The 20,706-nt window shown below is 41.4% G+C and overlaps 1 protein-coding gene across 4 annotated transcripts in view; it reads right to left on the bottom strand.

Annotated features, from left to right (window-relative positions):
- Positions 1–20,706, bottom strand: part of trim37 (tripartite motif containing 37) — a 97,398-nt gene that overhangs the window by 26,608 nt on the left and 50,084 nt on the right. For all 4 annotated transcript variants that reach the window (XM_072589989.1, XM_072589990.1, XM_072589992.1 and 1 more), the window contains exons 15-18: positions 20,520–20,699; positions 15,828–15,942; positions 3,639–3,854; positions 1,826–1,965 (exon numbers count right to left, since the gene is read on the bottom strand). In XM_072589989.1, the coding sequence (XP_072446090.1) occupies positions 1,826–1,965; positions 3,639–3,854; positions 15,828–15,942; positions 20,520–20,699 (651 nt within the window). The remainder of the gene's footprint in view (positions 1–1,825; positions 1,966–3,638; positions 3,855–15,827; positions 15,943–20,519; positions 20,700–20,706) is intronic.

Genomic DNA, 20,706 nt, shown 5'->3' with positions numbered 1-20,706 from the left:
TAATGACCATCAGAAAAAAAGATTCACCACATCTCCATCTTAAAAGTGAGACGCCTTAGTCTTATAACCTGCAGGAAGAGGACCAAGGCACATCTATGATCAAAATATGTAAAAAGGTTTCCTCAGAAGCCATTTTTGCAAAATTTCAGGTTAAATGTTCTTAAGAAATATTTATCTTAGTAACCACTATGTGATCCAATATTTTAGGTACTGTAATGTCAGCATGTGACAATGGCTATGTTTGGAATCTTCTCTGCCAGCTCGTAAATTAAACAAAACCAAAATAATTTTCATAAAAATTTATTCAATCCAAGAAGGATGACTGCTACTTAAATTGGTCATCAGAATGTGTAGCGTGTTTGAGCAAAGTTTCCCATCATTCATTTCCCTTTGAAGTAAATCAACGACACCACTTCAGAGATCAGGAACATAGTACGGGATCACCACTCTAATGACCTAGTTGAAAATTCTCCTCTAGTCTGCTCAAAGGATTGGTTCAAGCAGAGTGTGAATTTGAGAGGTGTGGTAGCTGTCAAGCACCTTGTCCAAGTACCACAAAGGTGTGTCTTTGTACTGCACAAGAGGCATCAAAGAAGGGTCCAAATCTCTCCAGTAATGTTCCTGTAATTAAATTAGGAACAAGAACTCTGGCCAAAAGTAAGTTATAATGAACTTGTGCAACATATTAGCTCATTCCTAGTTTGAACGTTGTACCTAATTCTAGGTATCGCGCTCTGAAACAAACTCAAGAGGTTAAAGAGGAGATTTACTAGCAGGGTTCCAAGAGAGAAGAATTTATAGTTATCATCCTGGGCATTACCACTGACCAGAAACTGAACTTGCCCAGTCACACAAACCATAATAGTCACTGTGGCTAGAAAAGTAAGTCAGAGTCTAGGGATCTTGCAGCAAGCAACTCATCTCCTGTCTCTCCAAAACCTGTCTAGCATCGACAAGCCATAAGTTAGGAGTGAGAAGGAATACTCTTCGCTTGCCTGGATGAGCACAGCTCTGATAATATACACAAAGTTTGATGCCATCCAGGACAAAACAGCCCATTTTATTGGCACCACATCCTGTCCCTCCAGCACTGATGCTCAATAGCAGATTTTGTACTATCAACAAGATGTCAAAGCTCCTTAGGCAGCATCTTCCAAACACAACTGTTTAAAAAGACATTGGCAGGAAAAGAACGAGAACACTGTCACTTGCAAGTTCCTTTCTAAGCCACTCACAATCCAGGTATATAAATAATGCACTGTTCCTTCAGTGTTATTGGGTCAAAATCCAGATACTCCATCCCTATTGGCATTGTAGCAATTCACCACTACCTTCTCACGGGCAACTAGGGATAGGTAATAAATGCTGGTCCAGACAGCGAAGCAAACATTCAGTGAGTGAATTTGAAAAAAAAACATCATGCAGGTTTATACAGCAAAGAAGGAGAAAATATCTCCATAGCTGAAGAGTAAATAAACAACAAATGGACAAAAGAGCAGATGGGCAACGAGGGGAAAAAGAACTCTGATTTACGTAATGACTGGTTAGGAATTGGTAAACAGTAAGAGAATGGTGGAAACTGGTTCTGTAGCAAACTTTGAAAGGGAAGTGAATAAATACTGAGGGAGAAAAAAAATTGCAGGAATATAAAGGACAATGAAATGGAATCAGTTGAATTTCTGTGTGTTACAGCTAACGGAGGCCTGATAAATCAAAGTCTCCTTTACTTAAATTAATGATTTTTTTAATTTGAAACATATGTTGAGCATAAATAGCATTAGTAGACATAAAATAGATAAGTAGGAGATTGCACGACAATACTAACATAGTCTCCTCATCAATGTCATTTTCCTCTGTATTACTGGTTGCTGTGGAACTAGCAGATGAGCTGCTGCCATCAAGTTGGATCAATTCATCGTCCACAGTGAGGCATTCTATGTCCAAATCACCATCAGACAGATCATGCTAAACAAAGAAAAATGTTACATTAAGTAAAAGCACTTAGAAAAGGAATTAACATTTCATCTACGTATCTAATGTTTCACTAACTGTAGGGACACAAGTTACGTTTTGAAATGTGCATAGCAATGGAAATGATATTCACAATCACTCATCAGAAAAAGGGTCTCATGACACGTAGGGTATATGGATGAATTCCATTGAGGTGGGTTGTCTGAGCAGGTCATTCCTCCAAAATAACCCCATTTAGTGGTCAGTCCTACATCACCTACAATCACTAGTTGTGGAACCAAGTAAGTTTTTTTAAGTAGAAGAGAAAGCAAAGCTTAAAGAACTTGAGAACAGAAGTGAACTGTTACACATGATCAACTGAACCACGACACTGTGTTGATCCACTTGACACTCCAAACTCAAGGGGACTTCATTACTTTGAAGGTGCATAGTTCCCTGAAAGCAAACCTACTAATGTTCTGTTGTTAGAATACCAGAAGCATAAAAACTATCAAAAGGCCTCTCTCACTAAATACACCGAACACTAAATTTTCTTCCAGCCATGTCCCCCCCACAATCCCTCCCTCCATCAATCCACTTCAATGAGAAGGTCCTTGGAAACATAGACCACCTTCCATGTCCTGGAAGACAATCATAGTATCAAAATTCACCATTGTCTTTAATGTGCCAAATCGACTTCAGCTGACTGAGAAACAGAATTTTCGAAGATCAGCGTCTCAAACCTAAGACTAAGGTCATGGTTTTCTGGACAGTAACAATTCAATGTACCTCCATGTTTTGGAGACTTGGACAACTACAAATGGGATCCCCAAAGCTCTAGAGAAGTATCACCATCACAAATCCCCTTCCTCCTACCCTCAATTCCAGTGGCAAGAAAGGTGGGCCCACCTCTCTCAAACAAACATGCAAGTGGGATATAATGTTCACATTCCCAAAACCAAACTCCCAAAATAACTTCCAGTGGGGAATTCTAATATGGTAAAAACAGGGCAAACTATTCAGGGTCATGCTCAAAGCAACTCTGAAGAGATCAAACATTCCTACCAACTCAAGTTTGGGGCTGTTCAAAATTAATTCAGGAAGGCACCAGAGAAAGAGTTCAAGAGCAACACAGAGATGAAGTGGTGCCTGAGGGATAACATGAAGTTCCAAATAACCTGCCTATCCAACCATCTGAGCACTACTGGTCCTCCATGTGGCAGAGTCTGCCGATCATGAAACGGATTCAGTCAATCATCTTCAAACTGACTGCAGCAGAGCAGAAGTATGTCACCAACCAGTTGATACACTGCCTAAAAGGAGCTACTGCAGCTATGCACATTTCATCTATTTAAAAATAATACAAATGCTTATTTGCCATACAATTAAAAAAAAGGAAAATACATGGGCCAGATTCTCAATGTCCTAAAAATGTGCAGAAATGTAGAATTGGCAAGTTATGCAATAGATGCAGCACAAATGACTAAGGCAATTACTCTTACTCTTCTGGAAGCGAATGGCAGGCAATGTTTGAGATTTTTAGGATTTTGAAGAGGTCACAATATATTTTCTTGAAATTCTGTTTAAAGTTTCACAAATAAAAACTTAAGATTGAAAGGTTCTACACACTATTTTTAAAACAGATATGAAAAGTAGAACAAGGCTGTACTCGTAATAAAACCATTTACATTGGAGTCATCTTGCACGGTCTTGTCCTCTTCATCCTCCTCTTTCACCTGGTTGTTTGGCAATACCGAACATGCTCCCTCTGCTGGTAAATCTTCATTATGAACAAGCTTTTTTGTCCTTGTGTCTAAGCAATCATTAGTTTGTGGACTCAAGCGTGTGTCGGGTGGCGATAAACTTTGTGCTGTCCTGTTACGTGAAAGTTCAATGGCCAATCGCTGAAGAGTATAGGATACGGACAGGGAAGAAGATAAAGACAAGAAGAAATGTTTTTAAAGACCAAAATTTTCCAAAGCACAGAATGAATTAACAGGTGCTTTCCTTTCTCAATTAAATACACAAATGTTGTTACCTTGGGATGATTTCTTTCAAATGTTAAGATTTTTATTTTACATAGAGCTGTACTAAAGAACATTAAAAGGAACATCACAAATCATGTATTTGGGGTAAAAAAAAACCAAAAGAACTATGGATGCTGGAAAACAAAAACAGAAATTTCTGGAAAAAACTCAGATTCTTATAGAATTATAGAATCCCTACAGTGTGAAAGCAGGCTATTCGGCCCATTAAGTCCACATCGACCCACACCCCTCTTCTACAACACCACATTTCCCACGAGTAATCCACCTGATTTGCACATCTTTGGACTGAGGGAGGAAACTGGAGCAACCCAGAGGAAACCAGCAGACACTGGGAGAATGTGCAAACTCTACACAGAGTCGCCGGAGGGTGAAATCAAATCTGGGTCCCTGACCTGGTGAGGCAGCAGTGCCACCCCCATGCTAGGGTTGGCAGCATCTGTGGAGAGGCAGCCAAGTTAATGCTTCATGTCCAGTGACCCTACTTCAGAACTCGGAAGATGACAGATGCTGCAGACCGGCTGAGCTTTTCCAGCAAATTCTGTTACTGTACTTGTTTAGAAAGCTAGAATTCTAATCAAGCTAATGAAGTCAGCTCATTCATTCCTCAATGATACCATACAGAAACTAGGTCTATTATATCACCATAATAAAACAAAGGTCACTACTTTAATCTCTAATAAAGCAGACTTCATATTCAAACTCACCTGGATTCTATTAACCCAAGTGTTTTATTGATCTTATTAAGCAGATGAATAAGAGGTGTCTACTTGTAGGATGCTAATCCATGAACAAATAGGATTAAATATCATGATGAAAAGGGTTCTCTCAAAGTTATTCTACGTGAATTTATATTGAAGAAACTGTTCCCTGCAATCCAGGAGAAAATACCCAACATTTAGCAATAAAATAAAAGTCTTTTTATCTTTGATGTTGTCTAGAATTCAAGTAGTAATTAGGGTCAAAATTGTCAAGTATTGCTACTTTTAAACATACACAAAACTTACATGCAACCCATTTTGATCTTTTAAGAAAGGGGATTTCATCATAGTTAAGATTTTCTTTGCAACAGACCAAAGATTAAAACAACAGGACAAGGAAGCAGTTAATCTGGAGTTTGCTTCCTTCATCCAGCATTGATTGGCAGAATGACTTAACCTGAGAAAAGTTTCATTAGAAATGTCTGGAGTTTAATCATTTCAAGTCTACAAAATAGGTCACAATAACTTTTTGTTTTTGCAGTGTAAAGTGAGAAATGCCGACATTTCAGAGGTAAGAGTTGCTCACACACTGCCAAACTGCAACGCTTTCTCTTTTCCCACTTCAAGTGCTATTATCTTAGGGCATTTTCTATAAACCTGCCAGTCATGAAGATGTTGCATCATTTGATCAAGTCAACTCAATAAACCAGGAGGAGCTCTTGTAATACTGTCTTTGTATCAGAGCGAAATGGTTAGGGTTCAGGTCCTACTTGCTCTAGACAGGTGTCAAAACAACTGAACAGGCCAACTAAAAATATCTACTCAATAAGCCATTACAGTAAGCTTATTCTAAAAAGCAAGGACCAAAATATTCTAATGTTTGTAAATCCAGTTTCTCATGTGACAACTAAACATCTTAAGATTGTTTCGAACTGCTTTCCAAGATACAATTGAGGTTCAAAACAAACACACCACAACTGTGGGAACTGTCCCTTCAGCCTCAAGATGCTGTAAAGTTTGGTTTAACTTGACAATCAATTCTCAAAATCTCAAACCAGATTTGGAGGTATTGGTAACCCAAAACAACTCAATTCGACTGTTCTTTCTCTATCACTCAACTGAACTAGTTATCTATCCTGCCAGTGATAATTAGGTAATCTCCTACAGTCCAGTGCCAGCACCTGCCACAATCACCAGAGCAGATTCAAATACGATAAGAATTATATTCGGATAAAGAAGCATATCCTGCACTATTTTCCTCAAGTTTCAGTGGCACAGCAATGTCCTAAAGGGTCTGACATCAAAAGAACATTCAGGTGTTCAGACACCAAACCATTCCTTCACTGCTGCTTATGTTGATCACACCACATGAGTGCCACACCACAATTGCCAAGAAGAGAGAACCCAAACACTCCCCTTAACATTCAATTATCATCATTGATTCCATCATTATTAGCTCCTAGGAATTCCCATTGACCAGAAACTAAACTGGACTAGCTATAAGAGCAGGTCATAGACTAGGAACTCTGCAGTAAGTAATTTGCCTGAGTCTTCACCATCTAAAGGGACAAGTCGAAGTGTAATAGAATACTCCTCACTTGCTTCAACTACGTTAGCCCAACACTCAAGAAACTCATCATCATCCAGGACAAAGCAGCTTGTTTGACTGGCACCTGGCACCCCATCTGGCAACTTCAAGTTTCAATCCCCCCAAGACTGATGCTGTGTGCATCAAATACAAGATATACTGCAACACTAACTTTTGATAGGTCCTGGATTGAAAAGTGCTTTGTACAGAAGATAAATGCCTGCAAATTGCCCTCTAAACCATATATCCTTACCTGGAACAACATTGTCACCCTCTTTACTGTTCCTGGGTCAAAATCCTGGAACGATTTCTTGAATGGCATTGTGGATGCACCCATATGGAGTGGAGTGGTTCAAGAAGGCAGCTTGCCACCACCTTTTCATGGACAACTTGAAATTGGCAATAAAGATGCTAGCCAGCAACATAATTCCCATGAAGGAATAAAAAAACTTTGCAAGCACCAAAGCAACCAATCAGGGTACATTGTTGACTTATAAGCTTTTAATTTTAAGAAACAGCAGAAACAAAGAGTTTAGCAGCTGCGAATTATAGTTCAGAAACTAAATATACAGTAGATTAACTAAAACTAAAGTGGGGAAAATAAAGTTCAATGCTAAGAGGATACTATCAAAATTAAGCTACAGAAACAGTGGTAATGCAGTAGCTCAAAGTTTCCAAAAGTCTGATGGGTCACAAAGTAGTACCACAGAAAGGCAAATGTAGGTTTACAGCAGCAAATGTCTTGAAGCACTCCTGATCTCAGTTATTCAATCTAGCAGATATGAAAGTGCAGGTTAGACACTTGTTTTCCTACCTATCAATATAATATGAACCATTCATTCCTCATTTCCTTGCAACCAGTTACAGAGCAAGGAAAGCATAAGACAGATGCTTCAGGTTCCTCCACACCTCACCACCTCCCCTAACAGAGAGAAGAGGGATGAGAGATCTATGCAAAGTGGAAAAAAATGAAGCTAACTAGTTATTTTGATTGGCATAGTAGTGTCCAAACTGCTCACTTGCGTAACGTTTACTTTTATTCAAATTAAAGAGCAGCAAAATACAAGAGGGCAGAAAAGAAGGAGATTTGAAAAGGAGGAGGGGAGGACAGGAATGGCAGCAGGGCGGTGGTGTGGAAAGAAGACAACTTGAATTTTCACTATTTGATTGATCAACTGATATCTCTCACGCACTGATAAAAAGGGTTCCTGATTATGCTTTCAAATTTATTAAAGGCCAACATCGCAATCCGAGAAATTAGTGTAAAAATATCCAAATCACCTAAAGTTTTCTCACTACCAGTCTTGTTGACTTTAAAATGGTTTCATGTGTCCACTTTCATGCATCCACTATAAAAAGTGGAGACAAGTTTCTAAATGATCTGTTAAGTATACAGTATCAAATGGGGCAAAATCAGTGTTTAAATTATTTACTGTTTGTAGTTACCTTATGATTCAAACTTTTAGATAGGGGCAGCCAGCTAGAAGGGATGCTCCAGCCTCTCAAAAAGATGCTGTCAGGCAGCAGCTACAATGTGGCTCAAGCAGGCAGTCTGGAACTTGAGGAGTAAAGGTGTCCTGGTACAGACCTCTGGCAGCATTGACTAAAGCTGCATTCTCGGAAGTTGAGGAAGGCAGTGGGTCATGAAAGGGGAAGCAGGATGGAAGGTGGCAAGAAGTAAACAATATTTTTCTTGGATACTAAAATCAACTTGAAAACAAAAAAAAATTATTTATCGATGTAGAAATTTAACAATGAAAAGTACTTCAACTTACAGGGTATAACGCTTCAATATTTTCCCCCAATAAGGTTGGCTCAAGGGAAGCTAACTCATGTCGACATCAAGTGACATGAATTCCTATAGAATCAAAGTTGTGATTTTCAAGAATGCAGTTACAACTTTAAGAGGGAACTTTATGCATTTTTTTGGCTTTGGTTATTTTTTTTCCATCTTTGTTTTGTAAGCATATTTATTAGCAAAAAAAAAAAGATATTTTGAGTTTACAGAAATATAAAGTTATGGAAAATATGACAAATACCAGTAGAATAAAAAGAAAATCACAAATTACAATACAACTACTGTCTACTATCTACTAACCTATCCTATAAAACAGAACCAAACACTCTGCAAAACAACACCAATAAATAAGTGACTAAAAAAAGAAAACAAATGAACACATAAAAGCATAATATAAACAAAATAACAATGCTTGGCACAGAGCTCCTAAACAAAAAAAAACAGGAGTGCTTATATATACCTGTATTAACTCAGGAAGCCCCCTTCCATGGCCCAGGGCTCAACATCGTCATTTATATAAATAATTTGGATGTGAGCATAAGAGGTACAGTTAATAAGTTTGCAGATGACACCAAAATTGGAGGTGTAGTGGACAGCGAAGAAGATTACCTCAGATTACAACAGGATCTTGACCAGATGGGCCAATGGGCTGAGCAGTGGCAAATGGAATTTAATTCGGAAAAAATGCGAAGTGCTGTATTTTGGGAAAGCAAATCTTAGCAGGACTTATACACTTAATGGTAAGGTCCTAGCGAGTGTTGCTGAACAAAGAGACCTTGGAGTGCAGGTTCATAGCTCTTTGAATGTAGAGTCGCAGGCAGGTAGGATAGTGAAGAAAGCATCTGGTATGTTTTCCTTTATTGGTCAGAGTATTGAGTACAGGAGTTGGGAGGTCATGTTGCGGCTATACAGGACATTGGTTAGGCCACTGTTGGAATGTTGTGAACAGATCTGGTCTCCTTCCTATCGGAAAGATATTGTGAAACTTGAAAGGGTTCAGAAAAGATTTACAAGGACGTTGCCAGGGTTGGAGGATTTGAGCTAAAAGGAGAGGCTGAACTGGCTGGGGTTGTTTTCCCTGGAGTGTGGGAGGCTGAGAGGTGACTTTTTAGAGGTTTCCAGGATTATGAGGGGCATGGATAGGATAAATAGACAAAGTCTTTTCCCTGGGTTGGGGGAGTCCAGAACGAGAGGGCATAGGTTTAGGGTGAGGGGGAAGAGATATAAAAGGGATCTAAGGGGCAATGTTTTAATGCAGAGGGTGCTGCGTGTATGGAATGAGCTGTCAGAGGAAGTGGTGGAGGCTTGTACAATTGCAACATTTAAAAGGCATTTGGATGGGGAAAACGAATAGGGAGGGATGGGAGGAACATGGGCCGGGTGCTGGCAGGTGGGACTAGATTGGGTTGGGATAACTGGTCTGTATGGATGGGTTGGACCGAAGGGTCTGTTTCCGTGCTGTACATCCCTCTCGGTCTCTCTCTATCCTGGTTAAATTAACACCCTAGTTAAGATAGCAGACAAATCTGTGTCCAAATAACTCTAAAAGGGCTGCCATGTCTAATTAAAAAAAGGTCTGTTGTGTGTGCACCATATTTGTGAAAAGATCCAAGGGAATGTGCTCCATAATTAATTTCCGCCATCCCAACAAGCCCAGTGGGTTCTCGGACACCCAATTCATCAGAATATTCTTCTATGCACAGTAAAAAAAAATATTAAATAGTTTCTTCTCATGCCAGTCTAAAGATGATAAATTCGGTAAACCGAAAAGGAGAGATGTCAGGTCTATTTGTAACTTCGGTCCTCAATACCCTCCTTATCTCTCCCGCCACAATGCTCCAATAAACACGGAGCCTGTGGCATGTCCAGAAGCAACAAGTAAGAGTACCTACACTTATTTTACATTTGGGGCACTTTGGAGGTGCCCCTTTTTAAAAAAGTGATCATGTGCCAAATGAAACCTGTGCAGAACATTTAACTGCATAGCGTATGACTACTACAGATTGAGATCTTTGGCGTGTTCTCCCATATGTCCCCCCAGGTTTCAGAAGATATCTCCACTCCTAGCTCTTGCTCCCAGAATTCACATCTTGGCAACATTTAAAAGACATTTGGATGGGTATACAAATAGGAAGGGTTTGGAGGGATATGGGCTGGGTGCTGGCAGGTGGGAATAGATTGGGTTGGGATAACTGGTCGGCATGGATGGGTTGGACCGAAGGGTCTGTTTCCGTGCTGTACAGCTCTGTCTCTCTATTCTGGTTAAATATCCTGGATATCCTATCAGGCCCTACCAACCAGTAGGCGATAGAGGGCACTAACCGAAAGGGTGCTTGCGGCACGTAGCAACAACTTCTCTGTATCGGGCTTATAGGGCTTAGCGAGAAGCATAATCTTCTTCTGAATGAAATCCCTAACCTGAAAAGAATGGAAAAGATCTCTACTGGGCAGCCCATATTTGCAGCTCAATTGCTCGAAAGACATCATAACCTCCTCCTCAAACAAGTCTCCCAAACTAGAAACTCCTCTCGCTACCCACAGTCTGAATCCTGAGTCCATCATTCCTGGTCGGAACCCCGGCATACCAACTATAGGCGTAAGTGGCAAAGTCTCGGATAAACAACCCTCACCCTGGTGCATTGCCTTCCATGCCTTGACTGTACTAATAGCAATGGGGTTCCGGCAGTAGTCCATAACTGTCCTCATCTTATCCATGAGCAAGAGGTTAATAAGAGGGCACTTTGCCTGGGAGGCCTCGATATCCAGCCATACTAAGCCTGGATCATTACCTACCCAATCGCACATAAAGGACAGCAGGGGACTCAACTGATACCTCCTGATGTCTGGGAAATCAACACCCCACCCCCTGAGGCAAGTAAAGTTTGATGAGGGGCCGCTACGATGCCAAACTAAAGAACTAAACCAATCCATAAGTTTCCGCAGCGTTGACCTGGGAAACATTATAGGGAGCATACACAGAGGAATAAAGCAAATGAAGGAGGACATTCATCTAAAAAGGACTATTCGGCCCAATCACAAAATTGGAAGAGCCTCCCATCTCTGGAGGTCCCACCTAATATTGTCGAGCAGGTGAACAAAAAGTTAGTCCGAAATAACCCATCAAACACGGGGTTAATAAAAATACCTAGGTATCGGAAATCCACCTGTGACCATTTAAAGCGGAACCTAGGGTTACCTTCAACCTCTGGCACTTCCTTAAGTTCCCCCAAAGGCATAGCCTCCAACTTTGCAAAATTAATCTTATATCCTGAAAAAGCCCCAAATGAATTAATACATTGCATCAAATGGGGAGGGAGGTCATCAGGTCCAATAAAAACAGAAGGTCATTATCTGCATATACTGTAATCTTGTGTGCTCTCGATCCCTCTTCCGGAGTGGTTATGTGGACGTTCTGATGAATGGCCTCTGCCAGTGACTCTTATCACCAACGAAAACAACAACGGTGAGAGAGGGCAGCTTTGACGCCTACCCCTGCCAATCCTAAAGTTCCCAGACTTCACCCAGTTGGTGATGACCGTGGCCAGAGGGTGGCGATATAAAACCTTCACCGACCAAAGAGATACAGCCATTCCACCCAGTCAAATGCTTTCTCTGCATCTAAGGAAATCACCAACCTCTGGAGATTGTTGCTGACATACTAGGATCATATTCAGCAACCTTCTAATATTATTAGAGGACCTTCCACCCCTTAAAAATTTGTCTGGTTCTCTTTGACAATATAGGACAACACCTCTCTAATCTTAGTGCCAAAATCTTAGACAGAATTTCAACATTTGAATTTAATAGAGAGATGGGAGTGTATGAGACATAATCCTCAGGAACCTCCCCCTTCTTAAGAATGCGGGAAATTTTAGTTCCTCTCAAAGATGGTGGTAGGAATTCATGCATATAGGAGTGATGTGTTAGAATAGTTTTTGTATACACAATCTTACGGCACTGAGAGTCTCCATTTACTTGTACTTGGCGCATTGCAAGCAGTGTTCTCCCTCCCGGGTGTATAAGGATCTCTGAAAGGGGATATGGCTAGGTGTCTTGTTAAATGGTGCACATGGAACATCAAGGGAAGTCATTCGCTTATTAAAAGGAAAAAAATGCTTTCCAGCCTTAAGAGGGAAAGGGTTGATATCTCCCTGTTGCATGAAACCCATCTTGATGATAGGCAACACCTGAAGTTACAACAAGGGGGCTATAACCAGGTATTATTTTCGTCCTTTCCTACTAAAAGTAGGGAAGCGGCTATACTTATCCAGAAAAATCTTCCGTTCACACTATTCGAGCAACTGAAAGATGAGCAAGAGTGGTTTGTGATACTTAAGGCCCTGATACATGGGGAGGAATACGGTATTTTAAATGTCTGTTGCCCCCGGTGCATCCCCTCAAATTTTTGATTAGTGCCTTCACTAATTTTTGATTAGTGTCTTCGGAACATGGCACATTATTATAGCGGGGAATTTCGATTGTTTTTTGGATCCGACAGTGGGCAGGATGCCTAGTGGGCCCCCAAATGACTGACGAATGCAAGGAGTTGGGGTTGGTGAACATTTGGAGATGTCTTCACCTTATTGGCAGGGACTTCACCTTTTTTCAAACCCACATTATTGTCACTCGAGGATTAATCTTTTTCTGGCTCCCTCGACCCTTCTGGATTCAATTATGGGTTGTAAAATTGGGAACATAGCTATTTCTGATCATGTAGCGATATATTTGAACAGGAAGGCCAAGAGAGTGAGGGGTTAGCTTCATGGCACTTCAACTGGATCCTTTCCTCCTCAAGGATTCCAAATTTGTAGAATACTTTTTGAGGGAGTTTCAGGAGTTTTTGACTATCAACTCCGGCATGGCTAGTAGTCAATCAATGCTATGGGAGACTGCTAAGGCCATGTCTAGGGGATTAACTATTACGTATTTGGCTAGCCGGAAACGACAGAAGGGGGAACAGCAGCATTTACTCGAGATGCGGCTGAAAGTTGCTGAGGCTGCACATTTTGCAAGGCCTTGACTATTAGCCATACTGGAATTGATAGTCAAAAAATCCAAATATACCGCTGCGTGATCAGAAATCGCTATGTTCCCAATTTTACAAGCCAAGAGAAGACAAAGACGATAGCATGGTGCTGGAAAAGCATAGCTGGGTAAGAAACAACCATGGAGCAGGAGAATCGACATTTTGGGCATAAGTCCTTCATTAGGAACGAGGCTTGTGGATTAGGGCTGAGAGATAAATGGGAGGGGGTGGGGTTGGGGGACGTAGCTGGGAAAGCGATAGGTTGATGAAGGTGAGGAAGAAGGGGATAGGTTTTTGGCAGGGGGGGGTGCTGTGTGGATGAGGGGGTGAGGAATAAGGAAGCTGTTGAAATTTACATTCATCCCATGTGGTTGCAGGGTCCCAAGATGGAACATGAGGCGTTCCGTGGTAACGGTTTGGCAGTGGAAGTGGTCCAGGACCTGCATGTCCTTGACGGAGTGGGAGGGGGAGTTGAAATGTTGGGCCACGGGGCAGTGGGGTTGGTGGGTGTGGGTGTCCCAGAGATGTTCTCTGAAACAATCCGCAAGGAGGACGTAGAGGAGACGACACTGGGTGCAGGAGATGACATTGGGAGAGGTGCAGGTGAATTTCTGACAGATGTGGAAAGGCCCCTTGGGACCTTGGATGGAAGTGAGGGGAGTGGTGTGGGTGCAGGTTTTGCAATTCCTGCGTTGGAAGGGAAAGGTGCTAGAAGCGTGGTGTGGGCTAGTGGGGGATTGAGGGAATGGTCTTTTTGGAACGCTGATAGGAGTGGGGAGGGAAATATCTCTCTGGTGGTGGGGTCCATTTGGAGGTGGCGGAAGTGACAGAGGATGATGCAGAGGTTGGTAGGGTGGAAGGTGAGGATCGGTGGTGTGTGAAGTGGAGGGCATCGTCAACCACGTGCGAAGGAACGTTACGATCGTGGAAGGAGGCAGCCATCTGGACTTTGAATTGGAATTGGTCATCCTGGAAACAGATGCGGAGGAATTGGGAATAAGGGATGGTGTTTTTACAGGAGGTAGGGTGGGAGGTGATATAGTCTAGGTAATTCTAGAAATTCACCTGCACCTCTCCCAATGTCATTGAATGCATCTGTTGTATCTGGTGTGGTCTCCTCTACATCGGGGAGACCGGATGCCTACTTGTGGATCGTTTCAGAGAACATCTCTGGGACACCCGCACACACCAATTCTACCGCCCTGTGGCTGAACACTTCAACTCCCCCTCCCACTCAGTCAAGGACATGCAAGTCCTGGGCCTCCTCCATCACCACCCAACACCTGGAGAAGGAAGGCCTCATATTCCGCCTTGGGACCTTGCAACCACAAGGGATAAATGTGGATTTCAAACAGCTTCCTCATTTCCCCTCCCTCCACATTATCCCAGTCCCAAGCCTCCAACTCAGCACTGCCCTTCTGATCTGTCCATCACTGCCACCTCTGACCTATCACCTTCTACCTTACCTATTGCTTGCCCAGCTACCTCCCCCACGAGCCTCATTCCTGATGAAGGGCTTATGCCCAAAACGTTGATTCTCCTGCTCCTTGGATACTGCCTGACTGGCTGTGCTTTTCCAGCACTACACTCTCAACTCTGATTTCCAGCATCTGCAGTCCTCACTTTCTACTAAGAGAAGACAAAGTCAGGATAACTCCGCCCATCCCCAGCTGCATCCTCTGACATGCCCGGTGCTGCTTGCTCGCTCCCTTTCCCTTTGGCATCCTTCCCACTCCCAAGTATTAATAAATATGTGTTGCCAAGGCATTAAATGAACAACTCTCTCATAAGAGTTAGCCAGGGATGGCAAAAAACACCAATATGCCTTGGGTGTTAAACAGAGCTGTCCATGGCAGTTCTAATGAATTGCTGCCATCTTGCTGAGACATTTTTCTTCCATCTTATTCAATTGTTCTTTCCCTATCTCCACTTCTCCTTTTGTATCCAATTTCATGTTAAAATATAACTGAGTTGGTGAAGTTCCTTCTCATTCCTCAACTGGTAATTTCACAATTCTTTAAATCAGACTGGTGAGTGAGTATGTACAGCTGCTAGTCCTGTTCACTCAGATGTCAGACGCACTATTTGTCTCACTGCATCATTATTAGCTCATGCTTCCAGCAATATGTCATATTGAATCATTTTAAAATCCAAGAATGTAAAAGCAAATCTAACTAATGACAGATGCCATTATATTCCCTCCTACAGCAAAATATGGCCCATCACTTCCGTCCAGAAAAAAAACAATTAACTAACAGCATTGTTTCCTCCAGGTTGAGGAAAACACAGCTGGTGCAAACTGTCAAAAGAAATTGTAATACAAGTAAAACACACTACGAATAACTCAAGTGTCATTTAAAATCCTTATAAAACCACATTTGAACTTAAATTAAAAAAACAGGCTATTACATGAAATCATTTGTAACTTTTTTTTCCCCCAAAATTGCTACAGTATCAAAAGAAACAAAGCACATAAGAAGACAGGTGAGAAAATACTGATATCAACAATGATAGCTACTCTGTGCTGTGACCAATGACTCAGGGAGCTGGCTATTACTTGAATGCTTCTGAGGACTGTGAAAGCAGCTAAATAAGGAGGTGGTGTACAATATATGCAGGAAAAATGTTAGTCATAGAGGTTTGAAACAGTCAAAATGTCAACCTGTATCGTTTAAATTCCTATTTGACTGGAGTGTGAAGATTGATTATAGATACTGACCTCTTTGAGATTGTTGACTTGCTGAATGTAACCTGTCTGAGCCACCTCGAGTTGGCTGATGTACCAATTTTGATCGCGGCACTTCTGGAAGAATGTAGGAGCACGCACCTGGTACCTGCAATATTGAGACAGATGAGTGATTAATAGAGTCTAGCATTTCTAAAATTGATGGGTTAGCCAAATGAAATATTGATCAACATGAACAGATTTTAGACGTCGAGAGAAATCAGAGGTATGAAGTCAATACAAAATGTTAAATGAAATCATAATTTAAACTGATATTCACAGTTTCACTAAGACTGAGGCAATTAATCATGGTTTAGTGCCAAAATTAGTAGCAAGGTAATAATGCCAGTCTAACAGGAAATTGAATCACTTCAAAGATTCAGTGATACTTGCAGGCAATTTCTCTGGAGTAAATGATTGTGAAATATGAGCCATCTTGCAATAAAAACTGTATATGAGGTAAATAACTTGCATTTGTACGTCACCATTTACATTCTTAGAATATTCTGAAGTGACTTAGGTGACAGTCACATGTGTAGTCATTTGTTATGTAGGCAAGTATAACCAACCAACCAATCTGCATTGAGCAAGATCCACAAACAACAATGAGATTAACAACCAAGTAATCCCATTTTGATAGCTTCATCTGAAATAAACATAGGCCTGAAATGAAGATATTTTTCTTTGCATTCAATCATGCCACAGGATATTTCATATCCAGCTGAACAGGCAGACAGAAGCAACTTTCAAACCTTGTTCAATAATGAAATATTGGTTAATCACAGTAGGGGAAAGTAGAAAGGTGATTCAGTGCTACTAAATACCTAACAGGTGTCCATTTCCAATTTGATTATAAGAAACCTGGCTACTTCAGTTTTAGTGACATTTTTTACTGATAGGGATTTTAATAGACTCTGCAGAATGAACACAATTCTAAACATAACTAATCCAGTCTATAGAATAATGAAGACGCACACTGAGAGTTAACAACTGCCTAGCCCACATCTCTCTGAATTTTTTTTAAAAAAGGCACAACCACACACACCTCCCCTAGTCTTTCACATCTCAGGTTGGTAACCTGCCAGTCTTTGCCATAATTGCTCAAAATTAAGGGTGGACTGGATGCAACCATTATTTAGTCATTAGAGGTACCAACTGGGGCAGGGATAAAGTCAGATGGGCTGCTCTGCATCTCACCTTCACCCTGTAAAGCTGTAAACAAGTCAGGATTGGGTATTCGGAAGGATACCCAAGTAATTTTACCAGCTCCACCCCTGGTGAGGTCTCAAACTTGCTCAATTGGGGCCTGTTAAATTCTGCCCCAAATTTCCATTTCCCACTCTTCCAACAGAACCATGATTATTGATTTCAAATAGGAAAAGGAAATAAAAATACACTTCATCAGTGAATTTGAACAGCAATTTCAAGCTCCCTCTTACAAACTCTTGTGCAGCAGTTCGATTGCAAGGCCATATTTACATTCTCATCCTCAAGACAAGTATCATTTGCAATCTCCCTTCTGATGATGTTTTAAACAAAGTTATTGCAATGACCTTTACTGAGGATCTGTCTTTTGTTTGAACCCATTACAGGTATACACTTTAGTTCAAATTGTGTGATTAATTTCTGCACTAAAATCCAGGAAGTGTTTATTCATAAAAAGACAGATTTGTCATTTGCCTCAAATCTACTTAAAAATCAATTTTAAGAAAGGACAACACAAATCTAAATAAATACTGCCATCTTCAATTGAAAACAGGTAACACAAAGAACAGTGGTGACTAAAAACAAACTGCTGGCAAATCATGCAGATCCATATTCAAAAATGTTAGAAAATACGAAAAAACCTACGATCCCTTTAACACTGAGCAGACTGGCTGTGACAATGCTGACATTAGGTAGAACTAGGAAAGAACTGCTGAGGGACTACGAGAAGTTAGACACTAAACTAGAAAGCAAAACTGCAAAAAGGTAACAATTTCTGCATTAATATCTGAATCACAACCAAATTGGCATAGGGAATGCACCACACAAAAAAAAACAATGTACAGGAAAGCCCCACACACACACACACCAACCATGTCCTGCACAACAACAGCAACCACCCGAACATACATAAAAGGAGCTGTTCAAGGATCCTGTTCAAAAGTGCTACAACACACTGCAGCACTCCCGAACTACGAAGGGAAGAAAAACACCTCCAGAGTATTCGCCAAGAACAGATACTCCGCAACTCCATCCACAGACACCTAACGGACAAAAAGTGACGAGAACATGCCTCCACCTAACTCATTAGCAACGCTACCTACATAAAAAACGTCTTGGAACTGACAACCAAACTTGTCTGACCACTGGGATTCATGACAACTCAGAAACCTACTGCCACGCTCAGATGACGACTCACCAGGACAAACGACCCAATACCCATCATGTACAAGACTAACATAATTTTCAAGATTCCATGCAAAGACTGCATGAAACACTATATAGGACTAACAGGCAGATAACTAGCAATCTGCATCCACGAACACCAACTCACCACTAAACACCATGGTCCCGCTGTACCTAGTAGCCACACATAGATTACATGGATCGCAAATTCGACTAGGACAACACAACTATCATAGGATAAGGCAAACTGAGGACAGCTAAAGAATTTCTAGAAACATGGCACGTATCCACGAACTCCATCAACAAGCACATAGACCTAGACCCAATATACTGGTCAGTACAACAAACAGCTGGAACCAGCAACCAGAAGTAGCAGGAAAGGAACCAAATTCCAGAAGAGAGTACAGCTGCGCTTCACAGGATGCTCTAACCTAGACAGGGACCAAAGTGTATGCAAATCAACTTCCCAGCTCGTAAACATACCCAAAACTATGACAGCCAGCACCCGAGCTACAAATCTTTTTGCAAACCTTAACAGGGAAAATAAGATTAGAGAAATGAATCCATGGTTGAAAGACAGATGGGAGAATGGGGTTCTGGTTCACAGAGCACAGGTACATCACCAGTGAAAATGGGATTTGTACTTTTGGGATCATGTGCACCTGATCTCCATTGGGACTGGTGTGCTACTGAAGCACAAACAGTTTAAACTAAAGGTTGTGATGTGGTATCAGAGGGTGAATCAAGTTAGAGTTTAAGTAGTAACAAGGAGTAGAGTCGAGGCAGGACAGCACATTTGTAATGAGAAACAAAAAAAGTCAGTGAATGATAGGAAAGGACAGAGAGAAATAAACCCAAGAGTACGCTAACTGTCAAGACTGAATATTACAAAGAGGACAAAAAGATAAAACTAAAGGCTCTGTATCTGAATGAATGCAACATTTATAACATGCTTGGGGACGGCTAAAAAAGTCAAGGGATGACACAATGAATTTAAAAAGAAAATTAATTCATTGGATGCGGACTAGCTATGTCAACATTCATTGTTGATCCCTAATTGTCAAGAGAGCAGTTAAGAGTCAACTAAATTGTTGTGGGTTTGAAGTCACACATAGGTCAGACCAGGTGAGGACAGCAATTTCCTTTTCTAAAGGACAGGAGTGAGCTAGATGGGTTTTCTGACAATCAACAGTGGTTCACGGTCAGGGCGGCACGGTGGCTCAGTGGTTAGCACTGCTGCCTCACAGCACCAGAGACCTGGGTTCGATTCCCGCCTCGGGTGACTGGCTGTGCAGCGTTTGCACATTCACCCAGCATCTGTGTGGGTTTCCTCTGAGTGCTCCGGTTTCCTCCCACAATCCAAAGATGTGCAGATTAGATGAATTGGCCATGCTAAATTGCCCACAGTGTTAGGTACATTAGTCAGGGGTAAATATAGGGTAGGGGAATGGGTCTGGGCGGGTTAGCCTTAACAAGTCGGTGTGGACTTGTTGGGCCGAAGGGCCTGTTTCCACACTGTAGGGAATATAATCTTGTCTAATTGCTAGATTCTTAATTCCAGATTTTTACCAAATTCAAGTTCCACTATCTGCCATGGTGGGATCAGAACTTGTGTCCCAGAACATTAGCTGAGTTTCTGAATTACAGCCACCCTTAAATGACGGTCAGAGGGACCTTGGTGTGCATATCCACAGACACCTGAAGGTAACAGAGCAAGTAAATGAAGTGGTTAAGGTGGCAGATGGTATTCTTGTCTTTATTAGCAAAGACATGGAAAACAAGAGCAAGGAAGTTTTGCTAAAATTGCACAAAGTGTTGTTTAGACCACCACATACAGTTTTTACCACCACATTACAGTAAGGACGTCACTGCACTAGAGAGCTGCAGAGGAGATTTACCAGGATGCTGACTGGACTGGAAGGTCTAAGCAACGAGGAAAGTTTGGATAGGCTGGCGTTGTTTTTCTTGGAGCAACGAAGGTTGACCAGGGACTTCAGAGGAAGTATACAAGATTCTAAATGGACATCGATGGGGTGGATGGGAAGATAGGTCCCACCCGCCATTAGTTGAAGGATCAAAGCCAAATGACTCACTCCTGTGCTGCAAATGTCTATGAGAAGTCTGGCTTATTGGTTGAGAGCTCTTGCATTGATTAGGGATTGCACACAAATCAAAACTGAATTCCTCCAGAGGCTGGACTTACTCAAGAATTCAACAGACTGATCAACTCAAATTATAATAAGTTGAAAACTATTGAGGAAGTGATGAAAATGAAATACCCAAAACATTGATTACCTGAGCACCAAGGTATCATTCTGCATATTCAGGTAACCCTCACTGGGAAGAAGATCCAATCGGAAGAAACGATTGTAACCCCAGCATTCTCCAACCTCAAAATCAGAAGCAAATTCTCGAATAATGTTTTTAGTTGGATCATTAGAGGCTTGATGAACCATCTCCACACGGTACTCATACCTAGAAA

This window comes from Chiloscyllium punctatum, chromosome 19 (genome assembly GCF_047496795.1).
Source record: "Chiloscyllium punctatum isolate Juve2018m chromosome 19, sChiPun1.3, whole genome shotgun sequence".
Lineage (NCBI taxonomy): Eukaryota > Metazoa > Chordata > Chondrichthyes > Orectolobiformes > Hemiscylliidae > Chiloscyllium > Chiloscyllium punctatum.
The sequence above is the reverse complement of the archived record's forward strand: the minus strand, read 5'-3'. Positions and strand labels throughout refer to the sequence as shown.